Source organism: Vigna radiata, chromosome 3 (assembly GCF_000741045.1).
Source record: "Vigna radiata var. radiata cultivar VC1973A chromosome 3, Vradiata_ver6, whole genome shotgun sequence".
Taxonomy (NCBI): Eukaryota; Viridiplantae; Streptophyta; class Magnoliopsida; order Fabales; family Fabaceae; genus Vigna; species Vigna radiata.
In genome coordinates this window covers 2,514,864-2,527,365 of record NC_028353.1, presented here as the reverse complement: position 1 = coordinate 2,527,365, position 12,502 = coordinate 2,514,864, and the positions used below count along the sequence as shown (strand labels likewise).

Genomic DNA, 12,502 nt, shown 5'->3' with positions numbered 1-12,502 from the left:
ATTTTTCTAGAAATTTAGAACAAAATTTACCATTTATTAAGCAATTTGAAAAGAAAAAAATATATTCAACAACAAAAATAAGATTGAATCAAACTTATTTAAGAAAATATATCACGAGTTCAAATTTGAGTCATGTAAATGCTCAATTAATGTAGAGAGAGAAAGAGAAAGATGAAATATTGTTAAGGATAGTAGGGAGATATATGATATTTTTGGAATAAAAGAAAATAGTAGAGAAATATAAAATATTTTTGAAATAAATTAAAATAGTGGGAAGTACAGGTCCCATTTGGAGAACTGGAGGGAGCAACACCCATTTTCTTTTTTATGTGAGTATGATGAAAAAAAAAATGGAGAGCTTTAGGGTGAGAAAAAAGAAAAAAAAAAAAAAGACGGAAAGTTGTAGACTGGTTGGTTGGAAGGATCTATATATGTTGTTTAAAAAAAAAATAAATCTAAAACGAAGTGTAATTCAATTCCATAAAAACACACACTCTTAAAAAGAATGTGTTCATGTAGATTTTGCTAGAACATGACTCTGATTGTACAGAGGTGTTTAACACTCACATATGGATATAAGTCTCTCCATTGATAAGATATTGTTGTTTTTGGGTCAAACACTAACAAATTTATTTTTGGTACCATTTCAAAAGATCTTTTGTCAATGAAGATATCTTACATGTATATCAACTCATATCCATCTCTTACTTTTTCTAATATGAAACTTTTTTTTACCCCGATCCCATCTATATATTATAAATTGATATATATATTATAAATTGAATTTTTATCTCTAATTGGGACTTCGAAAAGTTATACCACAGTTTCGGGAAGCCAAAAAATAGGAAATAAAAACAGAATGAAAAGATAGAAATTTGATCTCTCGGTGAGAAAGTTAGGTTTAAAAAGAAAAGCGGAGAACTTGAGAAAGAATAAGAAACAGCAGTGTAACTTCTGGAACAAAAGCGAAACTGGTTTGCACGAGGAACAGTACAGATTTTCAAGAGTGAAAGAAAGGAGAAAATCTATTCACCACCATGAAGACATCATCGAACCTAGACCACAGAGTAAAGATAGAAGAAATGTGTTTTCCCCTTCCTGCGGAGCCGCAACAGTACCAAGAAAAAGAAAGAAGAATGGTTCTCTACAAGCCGAAGTCGACTTCGAGGATCCACCACCCTAGGATTACCAATAGACTTACGCCACTACCATCAGCTCCTCCATTGCACCCATCAGCTCCTCCATTGCCGCAAACTTACGCCACCACCATAAAAAAAAAAAAAACTCAAGTATAGGAAAAAACCCTAAAGGAAAAATCCCAGATTCAGAAACCCTCCTCAATTCACTACAAGCCGAAACATATTGGTGGTGAAAGGAGAAACGCTCCTGTATAAATACTCTTAAATGTTGGTGTAGGAGACCTCATGATTTGTTAAGTATCGTCATATTTTAATAATTTTTTATAATATCACCATTTTATTCATATATTTAAATTTATTTAAAAAAAATATTTGAAATCAACTAACGTAGTCAACGATTATAAAAAAAAGTTGGTAAAGAATTTTTTTTCTTTCTTAAATATACGTTTCTAACTTATATATCATCTCGTTCTCCACTTTTAATTCAAGTAGTTCTTTAATTGGTAGAACTCGTTTAAAAAATTTAAGCATATCTTCGAATGAGTCACATAGTACTAACGAGGTCTTGTCGACAAATTGAGCTTAAAGTTTATAGACTCACTCAACTTTTTTCTTATTTTTAATTTACTTTTTCTTTAATGTTGTAACTTTTGTTTCATTTCTACTCTTTCTTGTTTTTATTTATGTTTTCTTTTTGAGTTGAATTTGACTTCTTTAAGTATTAATATCTCAAAAATTTGATTGTTAAGAAATTAACATTTTTTTATTAAGATCTAATATCAAATATTTAAGAAATTGGAGTAGAACTTTTCATTAACAACATTGAAGTAGAGAAAAATATTTATTCTTAACTTAATAAAAATATTTATTCTTTTCTTCACATAGGACCACTTTTGATAATTGAGAAGGCTTTGGACTGTTTGATGTCTGTTTTCGTTTAACTTCCTTTATAGTCTTTTAATCGAATTGGTTGAAATATCTCCATCAGTGGTATCATTCCAAATAGAATATAAAACTGCATTTGTATTGAGGGAGGGAGAGTACATGCAGCCAAAAAAAAAAAAAATATTGAATTAAAATTAAGAAATTTGATTTCATATTTGAAAAGAGAAAATATTGGAAGTGCAAAAAATATTTTTAACATTTATCCCAAACTAATATAAATTGCAAATTAGTATACCAGTGAGGCACATAAAAATCAAGACATATCGGAAGTTGTGGAACTTGGTTAGAGTTTGGAGTCCAAGAAAAAGAAGCAAAACTATTCTATGGATGAAGCTGGTGCTACCTTTTTGAGTTACTTCATCTCGTTCTCCTTAGCCTTCCTTGTTTTGACTCTACTTTTCAAGTCCCTTGGCACTTTAAGAACCAAAAATGGCAGTGTTCGACCTCCACCAACTCCACCGTCACTTCCCATCATCGGCCATCTCCACCTCGTGGGTTCTGTCGTACCAAAATCATTCCAAGTTCTGGCTCGTCAATATGGCCCTCTCATTCAGCTCCATTTAGGTGCCTCAACATGTGTAGTTGTCTCCAACGCCCAAGTCGCCAAAGAAGTGATGAAAACTCATGACCTCAATTTCTGCAACCGACCCCAGTTTGGATCCGCAAACAACTTCTTATACAAAGGTTCTAGTTTCGTCACTGTCCCATATGGCCCTTATTGGCGCTTCATCAAGAAGCTTTGCGTTACTCAACTTCTCTCCACCACGCAGCTTGGGCGCTTCCGGCACATCCGAGAGCAGGAGATACATAAGCTCTTGAAATCTCTTGCTGAGTGTTCCTCCGAAGGAAGGGACACGGATTTGAGCCGTGAACTCACTGGTTTGACCAACAACATCCTGTGTCGGATGGCCATGAGTACTACCTGTTTGGACAACGTTGATGCCGAGGATATTCTTGGCCTGGTGAGGGAGTTCATGCACTTGGGAGCTAAGTTGAGCATGGGTGAAGTGTTGGGACCGTTGGGAAAGTTTGACTTGTTTGGGTATGGGAAGAAGCTTGCTAGAGTAGTTGGCAAATTCGATCGGGTTTTGGAGCGCATCTTAGAGGAACACGAAGTGGAAAACTCTGAAAGAGGAGACATGATGGATATTCTACTGCGAGTCCACAAAGACCCGAATGCTGAAATGAGGTTAAAAAGGAATGATATCAAGGCCTTCTTCCTAGTAAGTTCTTACCTTTTGCCATGAATATTCATTGTTTCTTACGTAAAAAAAGTTTCACCTTTTTATGAATGGAGACTCAGTTTACAAAGCCAATTTTCATAATAAATATTCAAAAACGAAAGCGTAAGGTAGCACAGAGTAGGATGCAAAAGTGACTAAATTTTTGTGGTGTGAAGGATATTTTCCTAGCGGGAACAGACACGTCTTCAACAGCGTCCCAATGGGCCATGGCAGAAATCATGAACAACCCAGGAGTGTTGAGGAAGGTGAGGGCAGAGATTGATGCAGTGGTGGGTTCTAGCAGGTTGGTCACTGAATCAGACCTTCCAGATCTTCGTTATCTCCAAGCTGTTGTGAAGGAAGTTCTAAGACTCCACCCAACAGCACCGTTTGCTCTTAGACAATCAGCAGAGGACTGCACCATCAATGGGTATGGTATAAAGGGCCAGACACGGACACTGATCAATGTGTACGCCATCATGCGGGACCCAGAAGCGTGGGTCAACCCAGAGGAGTTTATACCAGAAAGGTTCTTGGAAGACAGTGATGGGATGAAGGGTGGAGCTGAAGGCATAACTACAATGAACGGTGGTGATTTCAGGTACCTTCCATTTGGGTCTGGGAGGAGGGGTTGCCCTGGATCTTCCCTTGCCTTAACTGTCATACAAGTGACAGTTGCATCGCTGATCCAATGTTTTGAATGGAAGACGAAAGGGGGAGAAAGGGTTTGTTTAGAAGAAGGTTCATCATTTTCTACAGGATTGGCAAAGCCACTTGTTTGTTATCCTGTTACTCGTTTCACTCCTTTTTAATTCTACACCATCATGTTGCTTTTGGGTTCCTCATTTTCTCGTTCACCTATGATTTGTTCAACTGCATTTTAACATATATGTCAACCATGCCTTCTGCAGATTTTAATGTTTGCAAAAACATTATGTTTCTTCAAAAGTTAAAATCTTCATCTGTCATGTAAATAATGAGGTGTCTCATTGTGCTGTCATCAGGGAGCCAGCAGGTTTGAGATTGGTGGGAATAAGCTGCCAAACGAAAAAACCATGAGGAGGATTGAGATTGCTAGATTAAACAATGAAGTAATCAATTAATTAACCAAGTAAAAGGACAGATGAAAAGGAAACTCGGTTTTAAGTATTCATGCATTATTTATTCTGGTCTTAGCAAATCACCATATAATAATATTCAATTTCATTTTTGTTATTCAATCATATATTTTTAATAAATAACTTTTAATATAAATTTTAGTATTCAAATTAACATTTTAATAACAATTATAATATCTGACTTTTTAATTATATTTTTATTTTTTATTGTCATAAAAAAAGAATCCTTTTGTTTTCACTTGTAGCAACGATGGGGGTTCGAGTGAGTTTGTAGGGGAGCGTTTGGAATGGAGATTAAATTAAAATGGTCTGTCTTGGTGACGGGTCCCTTTCTTATTATCCTATTGCGAAAAGGTTAGGAATAAGCCGAAAGAAAAAACCAAAAGAAGAATCGTTAAATATTATACTATTCAATGAATTAACAAATAAAATGGTCTTGATTATCCATGTCCTACTTTCGTGTGATGCAATCCAACTTATAATACACGCAAATAAAATGTCAGCCTTAGCAGATTAAACCAATACGAAATATTCTTCATAGGATTTAATTTTGATGAGCTTGTCATAATTCTGTACTATTCATAAGGTTCGCGAAAGTAGAAAATAATCCATGCAAAAGTGTGATTCAGATGCCGATGGACACTGTTAATAAATCTGTCAAACATCATAGTATTCAGTTTCAAGCTAAGCTGATAAAAGAGAGGTGCAAGAAAAATGAAAGCATACAGAATTCTCAGAAAGTTAAAACTATATATCAGTCACTTTTAACATGTGGAAATATAAATGCAAAGCTATGATGTCTCAAAGAACAGACAAAGACCACCCACCAGGTGACAATTTTATTTGAGGCTGGACTTGGTCACAATGTCTTTGTCTGAGAACTGATACGATGCCGGCCAGCGACATATAAATGTCCATTTCGAAAACAGATAAGAGCAGCAAACATAAACTACAAATTAAGCATCATATTTTCCTTATATACGTTGCTAACCAGCATATTTCACTTACTTGCGAAACATTCAAATCAAACATGGCTGATTACCAACACTACATCCTTCTTTTCATCACATTTTTAGTCTCCGCAATCGTGGTTCGAGCCATATTCAGCAGAAAACAAAACAAGACTAATAATAGACCACCAAGTCCGCAAGCCTTACCCATCATTGGACATCTCCACCTTCTGGCTCCAATACCTCACCAGGCTCTTCACAAGCTCTCTACTCGCTATGGTCCCATAATGCACCTTTTCCTTGGTTCCGTGCCTTGTGTAGTCGCTTCCACGCCAGAAGCTGCCAGAGAATTCCTAAAAACTCACGAAACCCGTTTCTCCAACCGCCCGCAAAGTTCTGCAGTTGATTTTCTGACATACGGCTCCCAGGACTTCTCTTTTGCGCCATATGGACCTTATTGGAAGTTCATGAAGAAAATATGCATGTCTGAACTTCTGGGGGGTTCCACGTTAAGTCAGCTACTTCCTGTGAGGAGACAAGAGACGATAAGGTTTCTGAGGCTTATGCTCAAGAAAGGGAAGGCGGGTGAGGCTGTTGATGTTGGGGGCGAACTTCTAAGACTCTCGAATAACGTTGTGTCGAGGATGATTATGAGCCAAACGTGTTCTGAAGATGACAGTGAAGCTGAAGAGGTGAGGAAGTTGGTGCAAGACACTGTTCTTCTCACGGGGAAGTTTAACGTGTCGGATTTCGTTTGGTTCTTTAAGAACTGGGACGTGCAGGGGTTCGGGAAGAGACTGAAGGAAATTCGGGACAGGTTTGACACCATGATGGAGAGGGTGATCAAGGAGCATCAAGAGGAAAGAAAGAAGAGAAAGGAAGTGGGAAGTGGAAGAGATGATGATCATATCAAGGATCTACTTGATGTGTTATTGGACGTACATGAAGATGAGAACTCTGACATAAAATTGACAAAAGAGAACATAAAGGCCTTCATCTTGGTAAGTCACTTTCTGTGGCTAAAATTTCATTGACTTAAATATTGTGTTGGATCCAAAATTTGTGGAACATGAGAAAACTGATGATGTACTTGTATAAATTTTGCAGGACGTATTTATGGCAGGAACAGACACTGCGGCCTTGACAATCGTATGGGCTCTGGCTGAGTTGATCAACCACCCAGATGTGATGGAGAGAGCAAGGCAAGAGATTGATGGTGTGATTGGAAGTGGTAGATTAGTAGAAGAATCAGACTTTGTCAACCTTCCTTACCTACAAGCTATAGTCAAAGAAACGCTGAGGATTCACCCCACAGGTCCATTGATTGTTAGAGAATCGTCTGAAAGCTGCAATATCTGGGGCTATGAGATTCCACCAAAGACTCAGTTGTTTGTTAATGTGTGGGCTATTGGTAGGGATCCCAACCACTGGGAGAACCCACTTGAGTTTAGACCAGAGAGGTTTCTTAGTGAAGAGGGAAGTGGTAAGAGCCCGTTAGATGTGAGGGGACAGTATTTTCATCTGATTCCGTTTGGGAGTGGAAGACGAGGTTGTCCTGGAACCTCACTGGCTTTGCAGGTTGTACAGACTAACCTTGCTGCTATGATTCAGTGCTTTCGATGGAAGGTTAAAGGAGAAAATGAGAGTGTTGACATGGAAGAGAAACCTGGGTTAACTCTTTCAAGGGCTCATCCATTGCTTTGTGTTCCCGTGCCTAGGCTTAATCCTTTTCCTCCCCTGTCATACTCATCACCATAAATTTCACATAGCCCGTTATGCTTTTCAAAATGAAAAGGTTTATTCCAAACTTACGTTGTTTGTTCAATTAGAACTAAGATTTCGTTTCTATTATACAAACCTTTTGTTATGTATTGAAGGGTCAGGAATTCAAGTGTACTCTAACTTTCACATGGAGTTGAAGTGATATCAATCCTTTGTAAGAATTAGATTCCTGAAAAGACACGTCAATTAAAGAAACACTTACAAGAACTAGATCTAACTTTTCTCTTTGTTTCTAAGGGAATAATTTATTACGATGAGACCGACTTCTGTCGTCCATATTAATCACAAACCGCATCGTCGGTGAAACGGAATTATTTTAATGTGGTTTTAAGTCAAAAGTGGATTACAGTCAAAATGAAAAATTGAAGCCATAAAGATATTTGTCTCCTTTAAAATGAATATGCGAGATGAGGCATGCTAGCCAAGCAAAAGTGAATTTTAAAGTATATTCATCAGAAGTTAGTTCTCAAATTAAATAAAATTAAATAGTTAAACAATCCAAATTAGACCATACTCGCAGCAACTTGCTTTAGCCTCACTTCTGACCATTATGGCGGCTCTCAGTTCAATGAACCTAGTTTCTCTCAATTTATCTGTCGTTATGCTATTTAGTTAACTTCATAAGAATCTATCTTCTATACTCCTACGTCTATTTGCCAAATTCCTCACTTGACCAAAAAAAACAAGCCCGTGCATAGATCTGAAGTTTTAGATTCTAAGGATGTGTATTACTATTTAATATCACTCTTGGTTTCTCACAATATGCTACAACACAATCAATAAAAAAGAACACTTGATTCTCAAGGTATGGCCTTTCAACTGTCACTCATTTGTTTGATCTCCACCATCGTGATTGCGTTCATACTATGGAGAAAACAAAAGAAGACCCTCCTTCCACCAAGTCCAATGGCCCTCCCCATCATTGGTCACCTCCACCTTCTCTCCACAATACCTCACCGAGATTTTCACAAGCTCTCAATCCGTTATGGACCCATCATGCACCTTTTCCTCGGTTCAGTCCCTTGTGTGGTGGCTTCAACCGCAGAAGCCGCCAAAGACTTCCTCAAAACTCACGAATCCTCCTTCTCCAACCGCTTTGCTCAAACCGTCGCCATTGAGGCCTTAACCTACGGCTTCCAAGACTTTTTCTTCGCACCTGACGGACCCTATTGGAGGTTCATGAGGAAACTGTGCATGTCTGAACTTCTCGGTGGCCAAATGTTAGACCAGCTCCTTCCCGTGAGGCAGCAAGAGAGCAAGAGATTCATTCAACACCTGCACCGAAAAGGGGTGGCTGGTGAGGCCGTGGATTTTGGAGGAGAGTTGATGACACTCTCGAATAACATCGTGTCGAGAATGACTGTGGGTCACACGAGTACTGAAAACCAGAAGGACGTTGAAGAGATGAGAAAGCTGGTGGCGGATGCCGCTGAGCTTGTGGGGAAGTTCAACATATCGGACTTCATTTGGTTCTTCAAGCGTCTCGATTTGCAGGGATTCAACATGAGGCTCAAGCAAACTCGGGACAGATTTGATGCTGTGTTAGACAGAATCATAAAGCAGCGTGAAGAGGAAAGAAGGAACAACAAACAAACCGGTGGAACACGACCGTTTAAGGATATGCTTGATGTTTTGTTGGACATCTTCGAAGATGGGAGTTCTGAAATAAAACTAAACAAAGAGAATATTAAGGCCTTCTTCCTGGTAAGTCAATAAAGGAAGTATATGCAGTTTTTTCATGCTTAAAGAGAAGTTATATTTCTGCACGAACACCTTGTTATTTTTGTTTGACAGTCTCAGATGACTTGATATATCAACGATTCTTAGGATATCAGAATTGTTATATATCCTCTCTGTTTTGGTCATTTTCTCTCATTAGCCCCGTCACCTTTCTGACTCAAGTTATGGATATAGTTTAATAAGTAGATTACCACTGTAGATATCACGTAATAGGATTATTATGTAAGACTAGGAATTCCTTTCATTCTTGATTTCCTTTCGTGCAAAGTAACATGTCTGTTTCTAATGACAATATTCAGGACATATTTGTTGCTGGGACTGACACGACATCATTAACCATTGAATGGGCTCTGTCAGAGTTAATAAACCATCCACATGTGTTGGAGAAGGCAAGGCTAGAAATAGATGCAGTTGTTGGAAAGAGTAGAATCGTAGAAGAAGCAGACATTAAGAACCTTCCTTACCTGCAAGCCATTGTTAAGGAAACATTCAGGCTTCACCCACCTGGTCCATTACTTACTAGAGAGTCATCAACAAGTGAAGTGGTATGTGGATATAATATTCCAGCCAAAACTCGACTATTTATCAACATTTGGGCTATTGGCAGAGATCCCGATCAGTGGAAAAACCCTCTTGAGTTCATGCCAGAGAGGTTTATTGATGAAGAGGGAAATGGGCATAGTGAATTTGATGTTAGGGGACAAAGTTATCATCTTCTTCCTTTTGGAACTGGAAGAAGAAGGTGCCCTGCTATTTCTCTGGCATTACATGTTCTGCATGTGAATCTTGCTGCACTGATTCAGTGTTTCCAATTAAAGGTTAATGGTGGAGATGGCAAGGTGGACATGGAAGAAAAGCCTGGCTTCACTCTTCCAAGGGCTCACCCCTTAATCTGTGTCCCTGTTCCAAGGCTTAACCCATTCCCTGCTATATGACTTTCGTAAAAGAAGCATTATTTTTCCTTTCATGTCATGCCAAAGATGCAAGTTTAAATATTATTTGTGATAGGCAAAAATTTGACAGTTTAATAGAAAATTTTACTAAAGGAAATAAAGTGTATGAAATGTACAACACAAGGTGATATCAATCGAAATTTAAGAAATAAGATGCTCATCATGTTTTTCACCACCATTTGGTACAATTTCTTTTTCAATTTATTAAAACAGTTCAATCTTGAAAAAAAAAATGGTTAAATATATGTTTTAGTCCTCATATTTGTACCCAATTCTCAATTGGGTCTCCATGTTTTTTTTGTCCCAATTGCATCCTAATATTTGTAAATTTGGGACAATTAAACCCTTTCCGTTAACTGGCCAGTAACACCGTTTGCACCATGCTAATCTGTAATGGACATTTAGTTTTTAATTTAAATAATTCCATTACGTGGAATTTTGATTTAAAAATAATACATTTAATATAATATGTTTTTAAAGTGTTTTTATTTTATTCTCAGCTCCTCTCACCGTGACCATCCCAATCACATTTCTCATTCATTTCCAGTTCTTCACCTTAGCCATGATTCACTTGACCAATCTCCATTGCCATCCTTCTTAACAAAGAAGCAACACTTCACTATCAGCTTAAGACTCATTATTTCCACATTCATCATCTCATTCAACCACCATTTCTATTGAGATTTATCATACGTGTTTCCACCCAAACCTCTCTTCCTTCTCAAATTAACTCAAAACCACCAACAACCCAAAATCATCACAACAAACAACCCAACATCATCTTTCACCTGCATCAAACAAACAAACATAAATCAAATCATAAATCCTATGCCAATTCGTTCAAAGTTAATTCCGCCATCCAGCCCCGCCACCCACAGCCGCAAAATCCTCAACAGCGTCGCCGCCTTCCATCGCCCCCTGACACTCCCCACGACCATGAGTTCCCAAATTATCCTCTCCACTACGGGAACCGCCGCCAGCTCAGCCACAACCTCCGACCCGCCCTTCCGACACATGGTGACCAGCGTCGCCGCCCCCTCCCTGAGAACCGCCCCCAGCCGCTTAATCCCGGCGTAAGCCTCCGCCACAGCCAGCAACCCACCCCTCTTGACCACTGCCTCCAGAATCGTCACCCCCTCCTCCGGCATCGCCGCCATGACCTCCGCAGCCATTGATACCGCGCCCCCTTCCACCAGGCGCGTCACCCCCTTTGTCCTCCTTTGATTCCGGTGACGTTTGCCGTCGCCGGTGACGTGGTGGCGTGGTAGAGAGTGCAGGTCCGGTTGAAAAAGGGGGAGAGAGACCCTAGTCTCTAGAGGCTGAGAGGAATGTTAGAATGAAGTGAGAAAGTTGAACCCCTAAGGGGAATTCTAGGTTAAACGAAACCTGGACCTAGGTTTTGGGCCGTTTTTTTTTTTTTTTAAAAAAATAAAACTCTCTCTTAATACATATGTGTCATTTGAATGAATTTTTTTAAATAAAAATTCCACGTAATGTACTCATTTAAATTAAATAATAAATGCCTGTTACAGACCAGCACAGTGCAAACGGCGTTACTGGCCAGTTAACGGAAAGGGCTTAATTGCCCCAAATTTACAAATATTAGGATGCAATTGGGACAAAAAAAATCATGGGGACCCAATTGAGAATTAGGTACAAATATGAGGACTAAAACATATATTTAACAAAAAAAAATCTGAAACTATTGTTAAAAACCAATGTAATAGTACATTGGTGTCACACACACCTTTGACAAAGAAAGAACAGAAGGTAGAAAGAATATTTTGCACAATCAGAATTAGATTTGTATTTATAATTGAAGGAACAGTGGCAAAAACATTACAAGTAGACACAAAAACCAGAACATATACACAAGTGTATGTTAAAAAACGGAAATAATAGAAGTCAAAAACTAGATTTTTAGTTTCATTAACTAACACTCCTCCTCAAACTAAAAGTGATACATTTAGAATTCCAATCTTTTCTCTAAGACTTTTGAATCTTTCACCCTTCAAGGCCTTTTTTTAGGATATCAGCCAATTGGACCTCAGATCTACAATACTCAATTCCCAATGTTTCATTTGAGACTTGCTCACGGATGAAATGGTATTTGGTCTCGGTGTGTTTGCTTCTGCCATGGGAAACTGGATGTTTGATAAGGTTTATAACAAATTTGTTGTCAATCATCAATTTCAAAACCTGCGATTGTTCCATCTTCAATTCATTCATCAACGCCTTTAGCCATATTCCATGGCAGGCTGCATCAGAGGCAGCTACATACTGTGTCTCACAAGACGAGAGTTCCACCACGGGTTCTTAGTAGAGCTCCAAGAGATTGGTGCATCTCCAAGGAAGAACATATATCATGTTCTACTCTTTCATCACTTTTGTCTCCACACCAATAAGTATTTGTTCATCAATTCCTTTTTCCATCAAGATACCAAGCTTTTATGTTGCATGTGGGTAACTCAGAATACGTTTTACTACAAGAAGGTGTGAGGCTTTTGGTTCTTGCATGTATCTATTCACCAGTCCAACACTAAAACTCAATTTTGGTCTAGTGTTACAAAGGTACCTTAAGCTTCCCATGATGCCTCTCTACTGTAGGATGAACACCCTCTTCATCAGGATTTATCTCTAGCTTTAGCCTTG

At 38.4% G+C, this 12,502-nt stretch overlaps 3 protein-coding genes across 3 annotated transcripts; all 3 read left to right on the top strand.

The window, feature by feature from the left end:
- The first annotated feature begins 2,165 nt into the window (after positions 1-2,165).
- On the top strand, positions 2,166-4,146 carry LOC106757394 (3,9-dihydroxypterocarpan 6A-monooxygenase). Its single transcript, XM_014640057.2, has 2 exons — positions 2,166-3,307; positions 3,484-4,146. The coding sequence occupies exons 1-2, from the start codon at positions 2,408-2,410 to the stop codon at positions 4,117-4,119; spliced, it is 1,536 nt and encodes a 511-aa protein (XP_014495543.1). The 5' UTR covers positions 2,166-2,407; the 3' UTR covers positions 4,120-4,146.
- A 1,309-nt stretch (positions 4,147-5,455) lies between these two features.
- LOC106756888 (cytochrome P450 93A3) lies at positions 5,456-7,244 on the top strand. Its single transcript, XM_014639489.2, has 2 exons — positions 5,456-6,376; positions 6,483-7,244. Exons 1-2 carry the CDS (start codon positions 5,456-5,458, stop codon positions 7,131-7,133), a joined length of 1,572 nt encoding a protein of 523 aa, XP_014494975.2. The 3' UTR covers positions 7,134-7,244.
- A 555-nt stretch (positions 7,245-7,799) lies between these two features.
- On the top strand, positions 7,800-10,010 carry LOC106757382 (cytochrome P450 93A3). Its single transcript, XM_014640044.2, has 2 exons — positions 7,800-8,861; positions 9,197-10,010. The coding sequence occupies exons 1-2, from the start codon at positions 7,965-7,967 to the stop codon at positions 9,830-9,832; spliced, it is 1,533 nt and encodes a 510-aa protein (XP_014495530.1). The 5' UTR covers positions 7,800-7,964; the 3' UTR covers positions 9,833-10,010.
- Positions 10,011-12,502: the final 2,492 nt, after the last annotated feature.

Excerpts from the sequence above, each read along its gene's own strand:
- LOC106757394 (XM_014640057.2), top strand. The coding sequence starts at position 2,408 with ATGGATGAAGCTGGTGCTACCTTTTTGAGTTACTTCATCTCGTTCTCC. Across the intron at positions 3,308-3,483 it reads ATATCAAGGCCTTCTTCCTA|GATATTTTCCTAGCGGGAAC; the intron begins GTAAGTTCTTAC and ends TGTGGTGTGAAG.
- LOC106756888 (XM_014639489.2), top strand. The coding sequence starts at position 5,456 with ATGGCTGATTACCAACACTACATCCTTCTTTTCATCACATTTTTAGTC. Across the intron at positions 6,377-6,482 it reads ACATAAAGGCCTTCATCTTG|GACGTATTTATGGCAGGAAC; the intron begins GTAAGTCACTTT and ends TAAATTTTGCAG.
- LOC106757382 (XM_014640044.2), top strand. The coding sequence starts at position 7,965 with ATGGCCTTTCAACTGTCACTCATTTGTTTGATCTCCACCATCGTGATT. Across the intron at positions 8,862-9,196 it reads ATATTAAGGCCTTCTTCCTG|GACATATTTGTTGCTGGGAC; the intron begins GTAAGTCAATAA and ends GACAATATTCAG.